At 39.0% G+C, this 23260-nt stretch overlaps 1 protein-coding gene across 2 annotated transcripts in view; it reads left to right on the forward strand.

The window, feature by feature from the left end:
- The window catches only part of ARHGAP15 (Rho GTPase activating protein 15), a 337681-nt gene that overhangs the window by 166201 nt on the left and 148220 nt on the right, over positions 1–23260 (forward strand). For both annotated transcript variants that reach the window (XM_010575190.1, XM_010575189.1), the window contains exons 8-9: positions 9422–9520; positions 11408–11534. In XM_010575190.1, the coding sequence (XP_010573492.1) occupies positions 9422–9520; positions 11408–11534 (226 nt within the window). The remainder of the gene's footprint in view (positions 1–9421; positions 9521–11407; positions 11535–23260) is intronic.

Genomic DNA, 23260 nt, shown 5'->3' on the forward strand with positions numbered 1-23260 from the left:
GTATCACCTGTGAAAGTTTTCTAACAAGGATGTGACTCCTTAGAAACTAGAGTTCAGATAGGTGACAAAATGTATTCATCTTTGTCCTAAATCTCAACAGCATCGTTTTTATTAAAACACTAAATAATTTTTTTAAATAGCAAACTTTCCAGTTGCTGAAGTTGGAAATGTTTGTTTTCTTAAATGGATATAATATCCTTATTCAAAACATTTTTCATTCTCTTTAGCTTTTCCTAATATTTACATACAAATAAAGATGGAAAGAGGCAAACCAAAGATGTTATGCATTGTTTGCTTCCTGCACGCAAGGGAAGATAATAACCGTTGTATTTTCCTGCCTGCAACACTTAGGAACTTGACACAGCTGGCAGAGTATATGTTCAGATCATGGACCAACTTTGATGTTTTACATTGTTATTAAACAATAGCTGGCATGGTCATGTAGCAGCAGGATATTACACTTACCGTTCAGTAGACCTGTTTTTATAGCAAGGGACCTCCTGCCTTCTTGCCCCAGGCCACAAAACCCTCTACTGCAGAGATGGTGTTTTGGATCTCTAGCAGTAGGAGGATTCTTGTGTTGTTGTATTGGCTTTTGGCAAGTTAATAAAATAATGTAAACAGCTATTCTGAAAAATGACCGCGTGTTCTGCATGCTCAGTACACAGAGAAGTTCTGAGTCACCAACAAAAAAAAAAAAAAGGAAAAGAAAATATCCAAATGAAAAGAAAATGCTAAATGTAACAATGAAAAATCCCATTCAGTAGTGCTGTTTCATCTCTAAGAGATGCTTTATTCAGCAGCGGGTATCAATCCCCACAAGTAACATCTGCTGTCAGAGGATTTGCAGGTACACCTTTGTTCACTGCTAACTGAATTTGTGTCAGTATTATAATTCAGCAGATTTCTGCTTTTCACGCAAACCAGGATTAGCATTGACTTGGGCTGGAGGGCATTCAAGCTGCTGTTCTTCTTTTAGCTATATTTCTGTGTAAACATCTAATTGTTTCAAAAAGTGATGTACAGTATGCAAAAACCTGAATTCAATGCAAATAAGTCTGTGCAGCTCTAAAGTTAACAGGTGTTCTCATTAGTGTAAGTAGACAAGGAACGATTCTTGAATGTTTTATAAACACTTATAATCATGGCCAAATACGTTACTATAAGTATAAAGATACTTATAGCAACATTTCTTTTTTCTCATTGTGCAATCTCAGCACTTATTAATAGGAGACGTGTCAGTAAATGAAATACTAAAAGCCAGTACCGGCTTCTGCCTGCAAATAATGGAGCTGTAAAATGCTCTGCTACTGATGAATAAATTTCTGGCTAAAGTAAGAGTCAACGAAATGAAATCTTTACACATAGCACATATATATTTTAAATATAGATCTTTGCTTGTACTGGAAGTAGAGCATCGTTCTCCCTTTGATATTTTTGTTTGTTACAAGGACTTATCATGTTGAGTCTCACTCACATATATCATGAAGTGTTCTAACATGCATATAAAATTGGACAGGAGGACCATCCATCACGAGGTATTGTCCAGCTGGTAAAACGAAGAAAGACAGGACTTCTCTAAGAAACCATCGCCAGTATCTCTGTGTGTGGCTGTGTAATATATGGCTTCAGATTGCAAAGGCAATAACAGTAAAATATTACCCTAAGGAGAAAAGTAGCTTGCAGTAGGTATTCATACATTGCCTTTAGCCTTCGTCTGTGGACAAAATGTGCCGCTGCCTATTCCCCTACTTCCCACCAGGCACGGACATGACTGAGTTGTGTCTTCATTATTATCTCTTGCTTCTCTGCTTTGAGCCAGTTTTGGGGGTACTTCTTCCTCGCTTCCCAAGTCTGGTGACTTCCATCTGGTGACTTCCGCTTAGTGGCTGGCAGATGTCCATCCATCCCTCTCCCGCGGCGAGGGCAGTGCATTCACGGGGCTGGAGCAGAGGGTGGTAGGGGCAGGGGGTACCTGGGAGGCTTCACTCAGGTGTCTGACCTCCTGGATGGTCATCTGCTGCCTGTCTCACATTTTCCACTTTGCCCTTTGCCCTCTGAAGGAAACCCCTGCTTTTCAGAGGCCAATCCAAGTTGTCCAACTGTGTCTCTCATAGGGCATAATACCAGCATAGCAGATGGGGAGGAAATAACATCGTCCCGGTATGGTACTTGGACATTCAGCAGAACGTACTTGCTCTTCCTTACCTTCCCCCTCGTTCAAACAGCACATGCTTTCTTTTCACACGTCTCCAAGGGCAGCAAAAAATAAGACCTCGACTAGTGGGTGAAGAAAAGGAGAATGACAGGCTGTTCCTTGAAACCAGTGAAAACATCCCAGTACCCCTGGCGGGGCACTGGACCCTTCCCACTCCAGGGAGGCTCTGTGCCCCTCCAGCCCGAGTTCCTCTTCAAACCCAAGGAGGAGTTTTGGTCTCTCAGGGCCTAATCAGCTTTAATCGTGACCTCCTATTTGTTCAATATGTTCTTTGAAAGTGATATAAATCAGCTCTTCTGCAACTGAGATTCTTCACAGCCAGGAAGGAAAGGAAAAGATTTGCCTTATAATGCAGAAAGCACACCCAATTCTCTCCTTGCTAGTATTAATGTCATTGGGTAGAAACTGGTATATACTATGAGTTCATTGCACAGCAAAAGGGGAACATGAGGCGCAAAGATTTTTTTTCTTCTTCTTAACAGTCCCAGAGTTCATTATTTTATGACTAAGTTATGTTGAAGGACTCAGTCCTAGAAATTTACCAGCATCAACTGGTACAATACAGTTTCCTTTAAAAATTTGTTCTTTCTTGGAAGTTTGACCCCAGACTTCAGACTGTTGAAGCCAAACACTAGGTTAATTTCACTAAAAAGTGACCTATTGTATACGAGCAAGTTGCTGTGATACGATGAGCCTGTGAAGGTTCCCTGAGAATGGGTGTGCAAATGAGTCCTACCGCAAGGCAACGCAATTGAAGACGTAACTTATAAACATCTGGCAGCAATTGGTCTTGCAACTGCTAATATTGCAGAAGTTGTGAAAACACAGGATCTGTTTGTTGCCTCTTTGCAATGCCTGGTTTTCACAGCAACTTTTACAGAGTCAGAAGAAACAGGGTAATTATAACGTAAGGTTCAACATCTTTAGATATGTAGAACATTTTCTGTTGCTTAAAACAAATATTCCCAAAGAAAGTATAAAACATTTTTCTGACTTGCAAAGTTTTTGCAGTCTATCATTTAAATTGCTTAAATAAAGGGAGCTTTACTACTCCCAAAAGCTGAGAATATAACACCCGCCATGCATATTAGCTTGATCTTTTTGACAGACCAGAAAAGTGTTTGTGTGTGCCAATTAAAACAAAAATGGATCCCCAGTGGCTTGTTCCTCACACAACTTCTGAAGACTGCTATCATTGTATGCTGGGGTAACCCTGGATAAGGCGGCTGTCCAAAGTAAACAAACTTTTCAAAACTTTCATGACAGATGGGGGTTACAAATGCATTTTAATAAGAGAGTTGCCAAAGCAACTTTTTTGCAATCAGCATATATTTACTTAACATCTAGCAACATTGGGAACACAAGGCAGATACTTTCTCACAAAATTTTTTAACAAATATCATTTTTTTTGAAAGATTGGTTGAAGACCTTTTCTTTCAAGCTGATATTTCCCCATCACTTCAATGTTAACTTTGCTCGACATCCAAAGGACTGCTAGATTGGTAAAGCCAGACTGTAATATGAGACAGACAATCTGCTTGATAATGAAATTTCTTTGCTAGTCATAAACATCTTAGAGTCCTTTAAGTAATTTAACTATCAGCATAACCATGACTACCTCTGTTTGATAGGCTGAATCATATAATGGATATGTGATGCAGTATGAATATAATGCAGCTCAATACCCATCCTTTTGTTTTCTTTTATTTGCATTTCTTGAATATTAGACTCAGCTCATTACGGTACAGCACAGAGAGATATTTTATTTATCCTTTCTGCTGCTCGCTCATTCAGCACAAACATGGCCAAGAGACTGGATTATCTGTGAGAAAGAATTTAAGATCAACTTCCAGAAATGCAGTTAGACTTTTGACATGTTTTTAAAAACTTACATATCTCTGTCCCTGTTTAATTCAAATTCAGTTAATTAAACCACTAAGGAGCATAGTGTCTCCCAACTTCAATTAATTCTACTTCTACTGTGGGTGTGGACACATGAGTATCTATGTTTTATGTGTTTATTCTCAAGCTATATTATCTTCTGATGATATTGGTTTTGGTTTTGGTTTTAAGAATATCTAGAAAGAGAGAAAGAATTCCTAGTTGCCTTTTTTTCTTTTTTTTTTTCCTTTCTTTTTGACTCTCTTCCCACCCTTCCTTTCCCAGCCATGCAGATGGAGAGTGGTGTGTCCTGTGGTCCATGGGTTGGGTGGCTAAATCCCATCCTGCAAAAATATCTCAGGAAAATAGAGGGAAAAGCCTAGATTCCCCTTCATTATGGGGAATCAGGATGATTAACATGATCAGAAAAAAACCAAACCAAACCAAACCCTTGTGAGAGAGCAAGGTGAGATGAAGGGAGCGGTGGGAAGAGGGAAGGGTGTTAGCTTTTGAGCTAGAAATGCTCCAGCAACCCACATTTCCTTTTTTTCCTACACATATCAAGGGCAGCAATCCCAATGCACAGTGCAACAAGAGGAACACATTTTATTGAATTTCTGCACGCAGAGGTATCTGTCAATCCAAGTTTAAATCACTTAGTGTTCACCACAAGCTGTGGGAGTCCCAGGTGAGGTCAAAATTTAGGTTTTCTGCGCTGGATTCTGCACCGGATTAGCATCTGGTGGGCTTTCCATGGTCCAAAAGCGTCCAATAATCCAACGCTGAACCACTGGGGTGGGTTATATGAAGCTTCACCCCAATAATCCAGCATTTTTTCTGGATGTCCCATGTTCAGAGGGAGTTGAAACAATGGCTCGTTTCAGTATTTGGTTGAAATAAGAAGTGCGCGGTGGTTTCTCGGTGGCTGTATGTGAGCTATACGTGAGCCACACACTTCCCGAGCTGCTCGCTCTGTTCCCTTTTGCTGCAGGGTACAGGCTACGAAGGGGTTTTTGCTGCATTTTGCCTTCCCCACAGGATTCTTCACTTCCTGTATTAAAGTTTGTTCTTGGCATTGTCTGAAAATAGTTCATCACTGCAAATAATAGTTAGAGCCACCAGAGATGCATAAGTACACTTTGAAGTGAGTGAATCAATAATAGGGGTTTGTATTTTTGTTTTGTTGTGTGAATTTATCACACTTTTCCATATCTCCATAGAGTGCCTATCAGTAGGATTGCTAAAATTGCCTCCATCCCTGTTCTGCTGCTAAAATAAATGTAAGAAATGAATGTATCTATAGAAATGTGTATTGGTGAAGAACTAGAGGGATACTATGAGGAGACTTTTTTTCTTCACAGCACTGCAGTAGTCCCCAGACCATATTTTGCAGGACAGAAGACCCTGAGCTTATGCTATGGCACTTTTCTGGCTTTTATCTCCTGTTTTCCACTGGTGTAGGTATACCATGAAAGGGAATAATCTCAGAGACATTCTCTAAAAGGTGATCTGTAAAGGTTTGCAAGTCCTAGAGGAACACAGCCACGCGTGGCACAATAGCATGTCCCAGAGCACAACCTAGCACAGGAAAAATATATGATTTGTAGGATTTTTAAGAACTGCTGATCCTGGGTAGGTTCCAAGGTATATTTATGTTTTATAAAATGGTAATGGGATTAATTAGATATGGTGTTCCACATTTCCTGGAGCTCTATAGGTACCTTTTTGTTTAATAACATAGGATCTTGTTGAACACAACCTTGGTACATCATTACGGTGACATGCAAAAGAAGCTCACCCCTCCATTTGCAGCTTTATAAGGTGACAAGAGAAATCCTTAATAAGCCACAAGTAGACTATCATAAAAAGTGTTTCACACCTGCCCCCCCCTTCCCACACTTTGTTAGCAGCCCAGCAGTGTATTGAATTTAACACACATTTACCTGTGGTGAGCCGATATTTTCAGAGGATCAATGCTTAACGGCAGGACTCTACTACAGTTCATTGCAAAACTACCGTGTGAGCGGATTCAGCCTTTGAAGTGATTTTTTCCAAGGTCCTATAGCAAGAAAAAGAGAATCCAGGCATCCTGGCTCTTCTATAAGCAACCTGAAGGGTACACCCTTTGCAACTAAGAGGGTTAATGTCAGTTGTCATTCCTTGTGGGTATTTATTGCCGACAGCAGCATCATAATTCTGCCTGGTAAGGTAATGCTAATTCCAGACTGTAGCCTTTGCAAAAATGATGGCAAAGAGAGAGGGATTTCAGGAAATATTGAAATAAGTGAAGTACCTGGCACAATGGAGACTGGCAGCTCTATCTAGAGCATTTCTTTTTTTTTTTTTTTTTTTTTTTTTTTTTTTTTTTTTTCCAGATTTGTCTTTCATTTGTTTCTCCGGTCCCTCTGTTTGTTTCAGCAGCGCCTGATACAGGGACGGTGTGTTAGCACGCCTTAATATTGAACAATTTATGCTTGTTGTTAGTTATACATCATTTAGGGCTCTGATCATAAATTGTTCAATCACAAGGTTTAGTCAAAGCTAGCATTCTTTACTGATGTCTTTTCCCAAGGGTGTTGAAAATTCGATTGTTCAAAGTGCAAATATGGTTTAGCAATCCCTTCCAAGAACCATTTATCAGAAATCCTAAGGAGGTAATATATAAAAGTGGGATAGGAAACCTGCACATTAAATGGGATTTACCAGCCAAAGCCTTTGGAACTGCTTTCCTGTGAATGACTGGAATGGAGCAGAACAAAGTCAATTACTGACTGTAATTAAGGAGTGGATGCATTTAAACTGTAGAGAGCAGTAGCAGTCTTCTTGAAACTGTCTAGTTACTCTGAAGATTAGTCTGAGGAAAGAAAGAAAAGGACTTGAACTATATCTTACAGAAAATATATTTTAAATGAATTCTCTTCCCTCCATTCTATGATCTGGTTTTGCAGATTTGCTCATAAACCACTGATAATATATGATTATCAAAATAACACATTCAGACAAAGAAACTTTCAACATGTATTTTGCTTTGGTCTTGTTAGCAATGGAGTATCTCTTTTGCATATCATACAGTGCAAATGTTTATGCAGTGCTGAATACTCGTATTTTAATAAAGTCTGAATTTACTGAACGGAAGACTGAACTATGTTGTGTCCTTTTTAAGCCTTCAGAATACAGTGAATCTAATTATATATGTTGCTCTTACTTTGAAAATGTTATTCCCTTTTATAATTTTAATAATGACTTGTTTATACTGGGAGAGAGGCATTAGATTGAATTGTTGCCTGTGTTTAGTCTCATTCATATCTGCATGTATACATTCATAAATTGTGATATAATATAATACATTTTGAACCCAAACCTCGCCGTGTGAGCTGGGCACAGAACTGGAGGTCAGCTCTTTTAACCGCTCACCTTAAGTCGAATTTTGACCTTTTTTTTTTGTTCTTTTGATAAAGGGGACGGTGAGCGTGTGAGTAGTGATTTAACGTTACGGCTGTGGACTAATAAGGGAATTAAAAGTTCCCCAATAAATAACTCTCCCAGGCGCAGGGGGAACAATGGGGTGGCTGGAGGTTCGTCCCTGACGGGTGCGGACAGGATGGGATGAACATCTGCAGCCGGGCAGCCTCCGAGCCCGCGCTGGGGGACCATTCCCACATTCTCCGCAGCGCTCTCACAGGATGTCTCCACTGGAGCTGTGCTGACGGGATTTTCCTTAATGCTGATGACTTTGGAAACCTTCCTTACAGGCATTTCCTCAATAAAGGGAGGGTTATAGAACAATTAATAAAACATTAAGCTGTTTTGTATTTTTTTTTTTCCTTTCTTGGTAGTATTTCTGTTTTAAGAAAGATGCGGGGAGTACCCGGGCTGGTGAGGATCTGTTGTTTCTTTTACGCTTTAGTAAAAACTCTTGACATGGGGCAGACGCGGTGAAACAGTAGCGCTTCAGGTTGATGGATTTACATAAATAGGCTGTGCCAGCTCTTAATGGCTTTGCTCTGCTTTTCCTCACACTTTGGTCAGAGAGAAATCTCTGTTGTCCACTGTATTCAGCCATTTCCCAAAAAATACCCAAAAAAGTTTTGGTCTTGAATAACACCGTGCCCTGACGAGCATCCCGTTGTGCAGACTAAACCTGCATCCCCAAAGCACTGAAACCCAAGTGTGCAATTCCCACGTGGGGATCCTACTGAGTTTTGCGCAAGCAACTCTTGGCAACAAAAAATAAGGGAAAAAACTTTGGTTTCAGAGCCGGCAGGAGCTGAGCTGCTTTGGAGCGTGGGCAGGATGAGTTCCTGACCCTTGCAAAACGCGGTGGAGATGTCACCCTCCATTCACTTGTCTGAAAACATGCGGGGATGCTGTGCCCTGAATCACACTCCATGGCCACGGTCACCAGGGCTCTGCTGAATAATCCTGGGGCAAAGCACTGTTGCACAGCTCCGTGCCTCAGTTTTGCCATCTGTAAAATGGTCGTTTTGACCTGCTGTGTAAAATACCTGGAGATCTGCTCTGGTGAAAAGATACATATATATATATATATGTGTGTGTAAAAAAAACCACCCCAAAACTGACGTATCATTATTATCACAGTGGTTTACAGAAGGTCAGACCAACAGAATATGCATGCATATTTCCACCAAATATTGTTAGGCAGTGAAACAGCATTATCAGGGGACTGAATATTCTTTTGATAAATATTCCCAGTGAGTGGGTCAAAAATGTAAATCGACTTCTATTCAGACAAACTGGGGATTTTTTTTCATGATAAATGGGCTCCTAATTACTCTGCTACAGCCATCTTTGATGGTAATTTTTTTTTTTTTATGTGAAAAAGAGTGACATTATTAATTTTACCAAAATGCTTGGAAGTGGACTCTGGGATCACAGGTATATAATAAATGTGTAGATTCGAGAATGGAGGTACCAGATATAAAAATACTAATACCAAAATAGAAATAGAAACTGAAAATAACAGGAATTAGTTCTCATATTGCATTCATTTGTTTTCAGGGTGCTTTGATTTCCATTTGAACTGTGTCTTGTAACACTGAGTTTCCTGGCTTTTCTTAAGTTTTGTCACATTCCTGTTATTTTTGCACTATTTGTGTTCGGTGGTTGCATTGCTGAGACAATATCTCGTTTGTTGTGACATATTCAAACCAGTTTTCAGACAGAGGTTCAAAACTCCTCAGTAAGTCAGCACTCCAGGAGATAATTCTTGGTCCAAAGCAAAAGCAGTAGGAGAGAAAATAGAAGCAAATCATCTGTCTGGCGTGTGCTTTACTTACCTGTGTGTGCCCCTGCCCTCCCCAGATCACGACAGTGTCAGGAAACGAGTTCCTCCTCCAGTCGGATATCGACTTTCTCATATTGGATTGGTTCCACGCTATCAAAAATGCAATTGACAGATTGGTATGTATTTGTTTTGGCTGTTACCTTTATTAATTAAGATGTAGCAATTTCAACTTCATTTGCTTAGGCATCTCTACAGGTTTTAGGCAGTCAGCAGCTAGCTAGACATTCCTTTCTCTGAAGGGTATAAAAATATGTATGCAAATCTACTAAAAAATGTCAGATAAACAAGGTTGTTGAACAAAAATGTCATTTGATTCTTGCCTCGAAACGGAACGCTACATTTATTTCTCTGAAATAACAAGGACATTGGTTTGCTGAGGGTTGTAAAAGCACACAAGCACTTAATAACTAATGAATTTTTGCATTTTCTGTTTATGCAGCCTACAGTATATAATCTTCAATAGAACTATTAATACATTTGAGCCTTTTATGATTTTTTGTATTACTTATTCACAAGAATAACACTAGCAAATAATATTCCTTTGTAACTGATTGCTGTTATTCTCCCAGGAAGGCTGGGGGTTTTCTACTAGAAGTAAGCAGGGCTGCGTTTTATTAAAACAGTTTTTAATTACCAAACCAGATTCAGCTGTAGCTTTTTCTTTCTTTTTTGCCACTCTCAGTACAAATTCCAAATGTCTTCCTCCTATCCCTGACTGATCCAAGAACATATATTTTTTAGAGGGCACTGGTTTTCTTGTTCACTGCAGAATCTGGGGAGAGAAAAATATCCCCATTTCTTGCATTTTTCAGAGGTTTTGCTGCAATGGAATTGGCAGAGCGGGCAGAGGCCGCCTCTTTGAAAGGGTTAATCTGAACACGGCTACTGTTTCCTTAAAGAGCTACAAACATTATATTACCCTGTGGCTATAATCAGCCAAGGAAAGTTTGATCTGATGATGTATGTCTTCATATTGTGCATTTCATTGGGTGTGTGAGGATATTGATATCCTACTGAAGATTTTGGGGTGGAGTTTTCTGTGGAGACTCAGAACACTTTTTTTTTTTTTCTTCTTTCCATGTTATTCAGCTAAACATCTAATAGACTTGATTTTTTTTTTTTTTTTTTTTTTTTTTTTTTTTTTTTTAGTGCAACTAAGGTAATATTGTGACACCAGCAGCTCTGAACGTGCAGCCAACCGCAGCAGCGGCGGCTGGTGGGGCACAACCTGTAAATGGTGAGGGGACCCACGGGCAGGGCTTGTCCCGGCTTATTGCCCAGGACAGGTTGCCACCACGAAGCGCCTGGTGACCCTTTCGTACCTGTTATTGATTTCAGTTTTAAAACTTTGAATAAGTGTGGGAAGCCTCGCAGCTTTCCAAGCCGTTGGGCTGGCTAAATCTCACCTGACCAAACGCCGTGGGAAGAGACGTGTGATCAGCCAAAATATCATCTCCTTTTTCTTTTCTTTTTTTCTTCTTTTCTCCATTAATGGTCCCTGTCGCTTTGTGTGTCAGTGAATTAGAGCAAGAGAGAAGTTCCCCCCTCTTTCCTAAGCTTAGACCAGCAGAATTCAACCCCAAATTTGTAAGGTTGTTGGAAACAATTGTGCTTGCAAGAATATTTATTGTAACTATCTAAACCAGAAAGGCAATTTAAACAACCTTCCTCTTTGCGAGCATTTGGAAGTAGCCTGCAATGTGGAAATAATTTTGGTCACTAAAGCCTAAAGAAGTAGGCCTTTTGTTTTCCTCACTTAAATGGGAATTTATCTCAGAAATTAAGATCAGTCTGTCAGGGCCATAAAAGCTCTGCCATATGACAAATTTTGCATTACACTTTCCTTAAATTATATACTCACTGCATCACTTGCTGTGTCCGTGTCTGTTAGCTTCTGATTCTGTACTGGCATTCTGTAATCTCTTGCTTCGTTCTTACAAATAGTAATTTTATTAAAAGCACACACATATGTATATACATATATATATATATTCTTTTCCCAGCAAAAAGAACGGAGCTGTACATCGAGAAATTTGGAGTTCAAGCTCAGAAGATCCTCCAGCATCGAATTACTGAATAGCTTAGACACTGAATCCAAAGAACCAAAGCCTGAAAACAGAAAATCTTTAAGTAAGGGGGGTTTTCTCTTCTCTTTTTTTTTTTCTTTTTTTTTTTCTTTCCTTTTTAAATAACTATGCCATTACAGGGTAAGATAATTTTTATTACATACAGAATGTGAGGAAGATCACTGAGAATTTTAAAGCTGAATGTGTTCTGTGCTGATATACATAACTTGCATTTAAGTAAAGACAGTTACTAGCTCCACACTTTTAAAGGGTGACATTCTCTCCTAAGCAAAATAAATTTGTTTAGGAGCAAAGACATTTATTCAAGCCATTTATTTTTAAAAATAAGCAACATGAGTCCTATGTTAATGGTCTGTTGCAGTTGCTTTGTTTCCATTTTAGTAAAATACCTCAAATTGCCAGAGTAATTTTCTCTGCTGTATATTTATACACTGAATTGCTGAAAGACCTGACATATCCTCTGTGGCTGACAATCAGTGATATATCTATAATTTTAGAGAAGGTAAATTCCAGGGATCGAGGTTGATTTTTGTCAGTGCGATTAGAAAAGAAAGTGATCTAAAACTAGCAAGGATGTGTTTTCCTCCACTGAGACTTTCCTTTCCCAGTTTGTGCCGAGATGCTCACGAGATCGTGGGCAGTAGATGCAGGAGCTGGTGGTGACCCTGCATCACTCAGCGCTTTTTTTAATTTCACCCTCTCTCTCGAATCTTTGTTTTTCTTCTTTGTTTGGCGGGAGATTCACATACTGCTTCTAATGTAAGCGCTGTGACAGCTTCAGACTCGCATGCTGCTACGAGATACCTATAGGTACTGAAGTGCTGTGCAGGAATTTGCCTGCACGCATTTCAGTGCAGGATCAAAGCCTTAGATGTTATGAAAAGAGTTGCGTTAGAAAGACCCAACATAGCTATTTTTAATGATAATTATCCATGCAATCATAAATATATGCACACATGCGTGCGCCCGTACACACACAAATACAGAGATTCATTAAATAGTCTCTTTTTGCAGACCAAAGCTTTTTGTTGTTGTTGTTTTCCTATTATCTTGGAGATTTGGGGGGGGGGGGGGTTAAGGTTTTTCTTTCTGTTATAAAATATAAAGTAGCCTGAATGTAGCTTGTGAAAAATTGTCCCAATATCTTTGTACTGTGTGTTAAGTTGCATTTCTCAGAGGAAGAAAAATAAGACTGAGAGCATGGTAAGTTCTGAGGGCCTGATTCTGCTCTTACTGTAGCTAATAGCAAAATGCCCATAAACTGTCTCAGCACTCGGGGATTTTTTATTTATTTATTTAGACTTCTCACATATCTTTAAATGATAATTTGTCAGACAAAACAGAAAAAGCAAATACGAGCAGTGACAGAGACTTAGTCTACTTTGCTTTTCAAAGCAAGGAGAATCCTGAATAACCTCCGTTTTGTTAAAGGCTACTTAAACTCTTAAAAAATGTGAAAATATCTGCTGTGAAATCTCACTGAATCGAAGCTTGCATTTAAATACTGTAGATTGGATTGCTTCTAAAATATGTATTCAGAACTTTTTTTTGGCCCCTTGAGATCAAGCAATTATGTGGAATTAGAAAAATCATATTATTCACTTACTTATTAGTAGTCTAAGCACAAACTGTATTGTCAGTTTTCTGCCTTTGGCTTTCTGTGCCCTTAATGTTCACACAAGTATCGTAGCCAGAATTATCGGCAGCTAGAGCCAAAATTGCTTTAAAAAGGCATGAGAACTGGTAATGACACATTGTTAGCAGTTAACAGGTGGTCGTTTCATTGTCCAGTTTGACTGCAGAGCACAGAGAAGATATGTGCAATATCTGCGAGTGTGTTTATAAAGTTCTCACAAAGTTTAACGATTTTATAATTTTATGGTGCTCTTATATTATTGACTACTGCCGATGCCAAATCCAAACAAAGGAGATTTTTGAAAGATGGCTTAAAACTCCTCTGGTTTAGCACGCAAGACGAGCAACCGATGTGTTAGCAGGCCACCACCCCCTCCCATACTCTTTAATGAGATGTTCAGACAGTTCAGACTCATTTGTATTTACCTTCTCTACATTTTAAGGGCTGTAAAAAGTGTCCAGTTTTAGACTTGGTACTGCAGTTTCATTGGTTTTTTTTAGCAGCACAAGTATATAAAGGACAGGTATATTCTAACCAAAGTACTCCAGGAATTTACTCTTTCATTTCAAACTGGGGAGACTGCCCCTAGAGACTTAGTAGCAGGAATTTGGTTTTTTATGTTTAATCCTAATTGCTTCTGCTTACACTACAAGGACAAATGGTAATTCTTAGTTATGCTTTTTGAGCTGTAGACACTGATTTCATTGAAAATTGGGCTCAAACTGCCAGGCTCAATTTCCAAAGTTCACAGAGTGTCCATCTTCTTGGTCACGCAGCTTTTTAGTGGCTTCTCATCCAGTTTGGATTCAACTCATGTTCTAATTGAAGTTTTCTTGAGCTAAGAAGAAACCAAAGATGGCCTTGGGGAACACTACCAAAATATGTAAAACTGTGATCCTGCTCTCAAATACATGGGAAGAGATTACTCTTTATTTTATGATGCCAACTATCTCACTGATTTAATTTACGCAGCTAATGCTGGGTCAGAAGGAACACGTTTTTCACCCTAGAAACCTCCCCCATTAGAAGAAGTATACATTTGGTGCAAGAAAACTCCCTTGCAGCACCGCTCCTTTTTATGCAAATAAGCCTTGTTCTAAACCAATAATTTTTAAAATTAGTGGCAGACTTCATAATTTCCAAGTAATTTAGTTATCATTCAGGCTGTAGGTTTGGGGTTTTTTCTCCTAAGGTTGCCAAAAAAACCTCCTAATTAGTGCCAATTATAATTGGGTCTGCTGGTAGGTGGTCTGCCACGTTAATTTTATACCACATGAAACCGGGCACCTGGGTTAGACTGAAAGTAGAGATGTTGTCACGGCACATGGGAGGTAGGGAAAGGCTCTGTGCATTGCAAGCTTCCCAGAACTCATTCAGCTCTCCCAAAACCAAGAGATCTTTCTGTCCGTATGGACTCCGGGACCTGTCAGGACAGTCGTGTTCTGGGCAACGAAACCAACTCCACGCTTTCCACTAAGCCCCGCGTTGATTTTTCTGTCCGTGCTGGCTTTGCGGGTTGCCTCTTGGCCATCATCTGGGAATTTTTGTCACTCAGGAGTGACCTCTTGTGGAAGAGCCTGGGCTGGAGTCGCTATCGATTGTCGGAGGGGATCAATTCCCCTTCTACTCCCCCTTTTCCAGATGGAAACAAACGGCTTCGCAGTAGGAAGAGTGCCCTTTGGCTACCGTATCAATCTGAGGGCTGCTCTTGTCAAAATGCACAATCACAAGCTTGATAATGCAATCCATTCCCAAAGCACTATATTTCCAACCTGTTCTCCATCATTTCCTTATGGCGTCACATTTACTCAGTTCATCACATTCTTATTAATATTTTAGGTTTCCTTGAAAGTGATGGAATTCTATTTTTATTACAAAAGCAACAAGAATAAATACTAATTGTTGTCAGTTATTTCCTTATGTAGTGGGAACAGTAATCTGTTCCTCAGCTTTAGGTTGCCAAAGCAAAATAATTAAATATTTTAGACATTTAAAAAATCTGTGATATTAGATAAATGCAATTTGATCTCCTTGTTTGCCACATAAAAGCTGGAACTGCCTGAATTGATAAGATTGAATTGCATTATTTTTATTGTTTCTACTCGCATATTTTTCTTATCTTCAAGAACACTTTACTTAAAACCCGGTGGTTAGTCATGCAGCCCTGCGACAGATCCTGGAAAATCGCCTCCATATTTGAATTCTAGCTTGAGGTGCCACAACTAGAGCTTCAAGATTTAAAAAAAAGGTTAAAAAAAAATATATATATATATATATATATGTGGAAAGGAAAGTCCTGATGGCCTGTGCAGTATTATTGCTATTCATGATCACTTTAGTGTCTCGAGAAGAGCAGCCAGGGACCCGGGGGTCATTGTGCCAAACACAATGTGACACCGAAGTAAGACAATTCCAGCTCTCAGCCTGAATAAGGACAAGTTGCAACAGGTGGAAAAAATGGACAAAAGCAGGGGGTGGAAGGAAAAGTTGACAGCCAACCCAACATGTCATGCATATTAAATAGCAGGCTTGGGATTCCTTTCCGCTCTTCGTTAGGATTGGGGTCTTAGCCCTGGCACCCTGGCCACCGTCCAACTCAAATAATGATATTTTCCTAAATTCCTCTTGCACTTTCAACAGGGAGCGATGGGTCTTTTTAATCCCAAAAGGCGATGCATTGCTCCGGGATGCCACAGCCCTCGCACGCTTCCCCAGGGAATGGCCGCAGGGCAGTGGCTGGGAATATGCCTCCTAACGTCTTTTTAATCAAGAAAAAAATAATAACCTCTGGATCAAAATTTTGACTTGTCTTCAGAAGTGTTTGCTACAAAGTCATCCGGGCTCTGAAATCTGCTTTGGTTTCTTAAAAGATAGAGTTCAAGTCAGGCACCCCGTCCCCAGTATGCAGCCAAGGACTCTGTGCGTGCTTTAAAATTGCCCAAAGTTGCTTTTCTCATTTCACTCACTTTTCATACTTCAGAAGGCTGAATTTTGAAACTCGAAGCACGGCATGTAAATATTCCTAAGTAATTACTAAAACATCCAGAATCATCGCTGAATGCAGTTTGTTAGATAATTAAGACTGTACAATGTGTGGGGGAAAAAAAACAGCAGCAGAAACCCATTTTGGTCTCGGTGGACGTGATCGAAGAAACGGAAAACTCAGTGGATTTTTAACCCTTTCTGGCTCCGTATGGTGCTTGCTCCTTCCCTGGCTCAAGCTTTTTTCTGGGGGCTTGCTCAAGGGTTTAAAGTTTGTCCCCACACAAGACTGGATATTTCTCTGGCAAACACCGCCTTGCTGAGGCTATTGTTTCTCTACAGAGGGAAGGGATGGTTACCAGGGCACAAACACACATATTTGCAAGGCTTCAGCTGCGTAAGAGCAGGAGGAAAAAAAGCCAGAAACTTATTTTGTTGAAAGCATCATTTAGAGATCCTAGAAAAAGGCCACCTAATTACAGGCAGTGCTGAGAGAGGAGCCTGGGTGATTTTTCTGTCTTCTTTTCTAATATGTGAAGAGGATGGAAGGTTGGGACACCATGTCTTGGGATGTCGTGAGAGGTTTTACTGGTTCAGGCAAACTTATCGAGGGCCAGATTCTGTGGTAACTCATGGAGGCCTTCACCTACGTAGGGTTACTTCGGTGATAAGGGGGCTAATTAGAGCAGCAGAAGTGGGAAATCACTCCATTTCTTTGTTAGCTCGGATGAGGTCTGAATTCTTTCCCCTTCCCAGCCCATTTATTTTAGTTAGATGTGAAGTTGAAAGCCAAAGAGATGCCATTTAGGGAGTATTATTACATTACAATGTTGTCATTACGTATAGGTCAGTTTTATTACTTTTAATAAACCCAAGAAATACAAAGCAGTAATGTATATTAGTGCAGCACTACCAATGACAACGATGAAAAGGGAAAGCAAAATGAAAACTGTATGCAAATATGCAGTTTCTTACTGCACTGTTAATTTTGTCACTTTGCAGCTTGTATGTTTGTGGCATTTATTTTTATTGCATCAACAGGAATGCAGTCAGCTCCAGATACTGAAAAAAGCCCACAAAAAGAAAATGCAACACAATGTTTATGGAGAGTGGCAGCATTCATTTGGACTATGGGGACTAAACTTATTTTTTGACATATTTTTGCTCTTGTGTTTCTCTGCAACATTTACTATAGGTATGGTCTTTTCTTAAAGCTTAAGAAAATACTGATTCAGCAACAAAGAAGTAATAATACTGGCATTTGGGAAACAAACCGTGCCAAATTCAGAAACAAATTGTGTCACTTCCACTGATAATAGGAGATTATGTTGCACCCAAAATCACAACTGGCTGTGACTAGTTCTTAAAAAAAAAAAGGATTTTTCCTGAATTTCAATATCCTGTTTCCATCAATTATAATATAATGTTTCTTTAATTCTTTGTTTTATTTCTACTTCACTTTCCAAAATCCTTCTAGAGTTTACTATTTGGGTTGAAAAAGCATATTTTTAAATTGGGCATAACCAACTTCCATATAAACATTTGGCAGGGAAATCAGTGCATGTTCACTTAATTCATTTTTATTGAACCAAGTCCAGATTTTTAGTCAGGAAAAAGTTAGATATTAATCATATCTGAGCAGGATCATTAAATTTTCCTTTACCTACTAGAACAGCAGGGTCATTATAGAACCATGAGAAGTTAGCTCACTTATTAATCTTTACAATTACATAAAAGTGATCATTTTTATAGTACTTAAGAGTAGCTCTTACCCATTACGTGAAGAGTATGTGGGAATATTACAATATAATATAATGTATTATTATAGATGTGACCTGTGACTCATTGGTCTGCTCACTGACACACAACTCTGGAAAAGTTATCTGTTTGAGCTTGGATAATCTTTAATTGTTTCATATTCCTTGTGCTCATTTATAGGGCATACTAGTAAATACAGAGCTAGTCACTGAGTTATTAATTACCTCATTATTACTTAATTATCACTATTGCATACTTCATTTTTATGGAGAATTATATCATAGAAGAAGGTATTTTATACTGCCCACCACAGTTAAGTATGAATGACAGTGATAGCTAATGTAAGATTGAGTTAAAGAAAATCAATCAGAAACCCTCACTATAGATTACTATCCGGTTTCTTCTGCCTTTTCCAGCAAACGCTTCTCATCTTTGACTTTGAAACCCAACAGTTTAAACTGGGTTCTTGTTTCAGTGGACTAATCCCCTTTCATAAATCATGTTCAAGTGCTGAAATAATTTGCACATCGTTTAAAGAGTATTTGCTTTGAAACATTCACCTCAAGCCCTTTTGTATATCCTTTCTCTCTAAAGATTTGTAGTATTTGTTTTGTTCTCTGAGGTATAAAAGACCTGGGTAAACTTTATTCCTGTTGTTTCAAGATTAGTGAAATAAAATGCATATTTATTCAACTGGGACTGAAAGGAGCTTTAGTAAAGACGATCATACATACGACCCATGGGAATGTTATAATACAAAATGTCTGTCTTAAAATCTCTTTAGGTTTGTTCAAAACACTACTGAAGGACTTAAGTTTAAAGAAAAAAAAAAAGAGTTACAAATCCATATTTCTTCTTTGGAACAAAGAAGAGAGAGACACCATATATTTTTCTTAACAAAATAAACTCCTACATGCACACTCAAGATAAATTCGATATGGAGGCAAGCAGGGACTTGGATAGTCACGATTACGTTAAGTATTTTCCTACTGAACTACACATACTGACGCCATTTAAGAAAACTACATTTTGGAAAAATGTGTAGCGGTTGTTTCAAACACGCATTTGCTTCAGAAAATGAAATTATGAGTATTTTAGGTATTATTGGAGTCAAGCAGTTGTGCCCCTTCCATGTACTAAAAGTGAGGTTGACTCCTGTGATACGAGGAAAAGATGCTTACTCTGACTGTATCACTTTTCAGCCCCAAAACCCAACATGTCTTGCACTGATTTGGTGCAGCCTCTCAATTCCTTACTAAGTAGATCTTTGTTTATATTAGGAGGTAAAACTAAAGTTTGATGTATGTTGTGCAAAATGTCGTGATTTTTATCGTTTAAAGCAATAGGCAATGCAGACAGGCACATCTGCTTGACCCTCCATCACCTGCGTCGTCAGTATATCCCCATTTTTGTACATCTCCGTATTTTGCCTCCATGGGGAAAGAATATAGGCTGACAACTGATAACACCTCAATAGATGTAGGCATTTTCACTGGAAATATTTTAGGCTACGGCCTTTGGAGAGAGGTCAGAATTAGAGCAAGTGAGAAGGACTGGCTGAGCTTTGTTCTTTGGGAAGGAAGAGCCAGCCCAGCTTTCTGTCACTCCTGTGAGCCTAATTCTGAAGCCTCTCATGGTAATTATTGAAATGCCTACCCCAACTGCAAGTTTGTAGCCAGAAAAAAAAATGATTCTCACACTACACTCTATTCTGAGGTTTCACTACTATTTATAACTAATCCAGATGCGATCCTCCTGTTACTTTGGGAGGAATGCAACAGAAATAAGGAGGGGTTTAAGTTATAAAAGTCTAAATTAAGCTCAATTAGAAAGACCGTAAATCAGGCTTTAGATAGGAATACCTACTGCCCAGACTCACCTTTTTTCCCCATGGTGAAATCATTTAAATGCTTGTATCTTCCAGGCTGGAGGATGTATTTAATTTATGACCTCCGATCCCAAATATTTAAAGACTGACTTAAAGGATGAACGCATGGTACTGTCCCCTGGACAGGGCGTATTAATGCTTTAAAAAGGGATGTGCTTTGTAGGATGTCCTATTTGTTCCACCAGCTACCTGCTGACGTGCCGGATAAATGGATCGTGCCTCTGAGAGCCAAAGGGTGGAATACCACTGAAGGGTTAAATGCTGTATTGTTTCTCAATTAAGTAAAAGGTTCCAACTAGCTGGCTTTAAATATTGATGCTGAAGAGAACACTATGACATATGAGCAGCTCCCCTCACCACCAAGGATATTTGGCTCCATTTAATTAATTCCATTGGCCATTGTCTTAAGTGTGCCCGGGATTCACCCAAGAGGAATTCACTTGCTTTACTGTTATTGAAAAGTGTAACATAGCATTATCTGCCTCAGACAGACTTTTTGTAGCATTGAACCAATTCCCCAGTTCTTGAAAACAACTACCTCATTTGATTCCTTTCATAATTAATGGAATTCAGTAGTAATGCTTTTGCTCCTCAGCTCAGGCTGGAAGAATGTTCCAAAACTTCAGTTTTTCAAGCTGAAAGCATTCTAATGTTCAGCCTAAATGGACTTGCGGTACGAATGTGTTCTCTTAATAAAAATAAAGCTAGCTCGTTATTTTTGGCAGTTCTTTTCTGTCTCAGGTGTACCACCCCAAACAGAGTTACAGACAGCAGTCTTATTCCTTCTCCTGCTTGGTTTGGTAGACTAAGCCAGCCAAGATTTGTGGTTGTCTTTCCTACGATAGGTTGCTGCTCTTTTTCCCGATCACCTCAAACAGCCCTTTTCTGAATCTGCCCCAGTTTCAGTCTGTATTTCTTGCACATGGATATTCAAGGCAAGGTCTTCCCACAGCCGTGGGAAGTGGAATCCACTCTTCCACATGGAAATGGCTCACCTGATACAGGCTAGGGATTGTATTTATCTGTTTCATGGCCACTTTTTTAGAGATAAAAAGCAAACAACCAGAACATCTAGTCCTTTAAACTTTTGCAACCAATGCATTCTCCGCGAAAACCAAAGAGTAGGCCTGCCTCAAGCCTTTTTGTAGCATATGAAATGTGTTCCTACATGTGATAGCAGTTTTTGCAATTAATTTTGAAGATGTTCAATTTATAGAGAAAAGTAACATTCTTCTAAAACTGAGCAACTCTTTTCAAACAGCACATTTAAAATAAATGAAATTAAAGCAATATGAAATATCCCAGTGCTAATACATTTAAAAAAAAAAACCCTCAGAGAGAAAAAAGGTTATCATGAAATTGCCATGAAATTCATGAATGCATGTTGTTCAGAACACAGAAATGGTTTAAAATGCATGCAGGTATGAAGCCCTGCTAGAAAGAGTATGTCTCTGCATGTAAAGCTTTATAGCTCATAGAAGTTGCAATCATATAGTGATAGTACATTTTGTAATCACTTTTGCTGAAGAAGGTTAGACTCCAGTCCAAGGACCCAGAGCCTAGGGGAAGGTGGCCAGATGTAGGCAGGTCAGAAAAGGAGAGCAGCCAGATGCAGACTGAATCGTTTGCCATTTAGCAGGCTTTGAGGTACAAAAATATAAATCAGAGCGAGCTAACCTTTAGCTTGGTGGGTATCTATAATAAAAGACTTCATTCAAGGTGCAGGAACATGTGGCTTACGTCCACATCACTCCACGCTGCCTGTGTCCTATTCAGATAAAGCTTTTCCTCAGATCTTCTCTGGTCACCTTGTGATGCCTGGTGTTGTTAATGTGTGTCTCTGATATAAACTGATGGTTATATGCATCCCACCAGCCTGGTGCTTTTAAAGCATTGTGGTGAATGTGTCTGATATGTAGACATGTGATATTAGGCTTGAAGGTAAAATGCTTTCTGAGGGCAGAGTAAAGCAGAGGCAGAAACTTGGTGCTGCCTTGTCCATAATACCTTTTGGGAAGAGTCTTTGGAGTATAAACTGGCTCCTGAAGAGCACCCAGGTTTTCTCTTGGGAAGGGCTAGCCGGAAAGACCAGAAAGTTGACTAAAAATTAAGCAGTGCAGGTGAGGATCTCATGATTACTCTTTGACTGTCTCCTATCTGAGCTCTACAGTCACTTAAATCAAAATCTTTGTCTCATTGCTACGGTTTCCAAGAAGTTAAGAAGTGCTGCTCCTGCAAAAATAAGCTTTGCATATATTTTTTGTGTGAAAGCATATGTATAGTATCTTTCTTGTCTATGTAAAATTAAAGATGATTATTTCAGGGTGCTATAATGCTTCTACCTTCCTTTCTTCATACGAAGGTATTTCAGTTGATGTGTTTGAATGAAAATCAAAAGATAGCGCTAAAAATTAATGGAGAAATAATGAAAACAATGTAATACCTGAATTCTCACGTAATGTTATCTGAAGATCATGAGGTATGATAGATCAAGGGTAGTACTGCTATTAAGGCACAATTACAAAGAGTGGGATACTTGATTTATTGTTGCAACTTTGCTCTTAATGTAAGTTACACATTAGTAATTTCTGAACTGAAAGTTTAAGTCTTGCTTTAAAAATGTTTTGCTAGGTTTCAGATGTGGGGCATCTGATAGTTTGAATTTGGGGTTCAAATATAAAAAAAGTAAATTTTTCTGTTAATTGCCCAAGTGTCTTGAGGGATGGAGACAGAAGAAAAGGTGAGGGACAGGCTTAAGCAGAGAGGAGTCAAGGTGGTGACATGGGGAAAGGGAAAGAAAATGAAAGGATCCTGAAGCATCATTGGTTTGCTGCATCATTTGTCTGAATTTTGCTTTCCTCTGGGGTACTGTAGTAGATATTGCCTGCTGAATGAGAAACAGTGCCAGACAAGACACAGCAGTGGCCTCATCTCATCTAGTACACTTTTTTAAAAATCATTTGTCATTGGTGAATGCGAGGATTAAGAGCATCCATTAGAGTTATACTTTCTGTTATTAATAACCCACAATGAAAATATTCTTTGAAAAGACAACTTTTATTTCATGGGTTTTAGTCCAGAAAACTAAGTTAGCAGAATTCACCTTCTCCAAACAATTGTTTACTTGGAATTCATCTGTAGCTGTCCCTGCTCATGTTACAGGTCATTCATAATAATAAAACTTTCTAATTCTGTGACAGAATATTCATAATGTCTTTAAAATACTCAGCTAGATAATGGTCCCCAGGATCTGGACAGCAAGACTTCAAAAGATGGAGTCCTCTGATCTCCAGTTTCCTTATTCTTTCTAAGCTTGGAAGGTTTCAACTATCAAGCGTAGATTAAGTTTTATTGGTTGATAGCCTAATTGCATTTGTATTATCTTTCCCCTTAATATTATTTTCTTTTCTCTGTATTGGATTTCATCCAAATATTACTACTTCCACGAAGCAGTTTTCTGAAAATGTTTTGCTTTTGCTCTGATGCTTAACTGCTTAACACGTGA

This window comes from Haliaeetus leucocephalus, unplaced genomic scaffold, assembly GCF_000737465.1.
Source record: "Haliaeetus leucocephalus isolate CR32 unplaced genomic scaffold, Haliaeetus_leucocephalus-4.0 Scaffold451, whole genome shotgun sequence".
NCBI lineage: Eukaryota > Metazoa > Chordata > Aves > Accipitriformes > Accipitridae > Haliaeetus > Haliaeetus leucocephalus.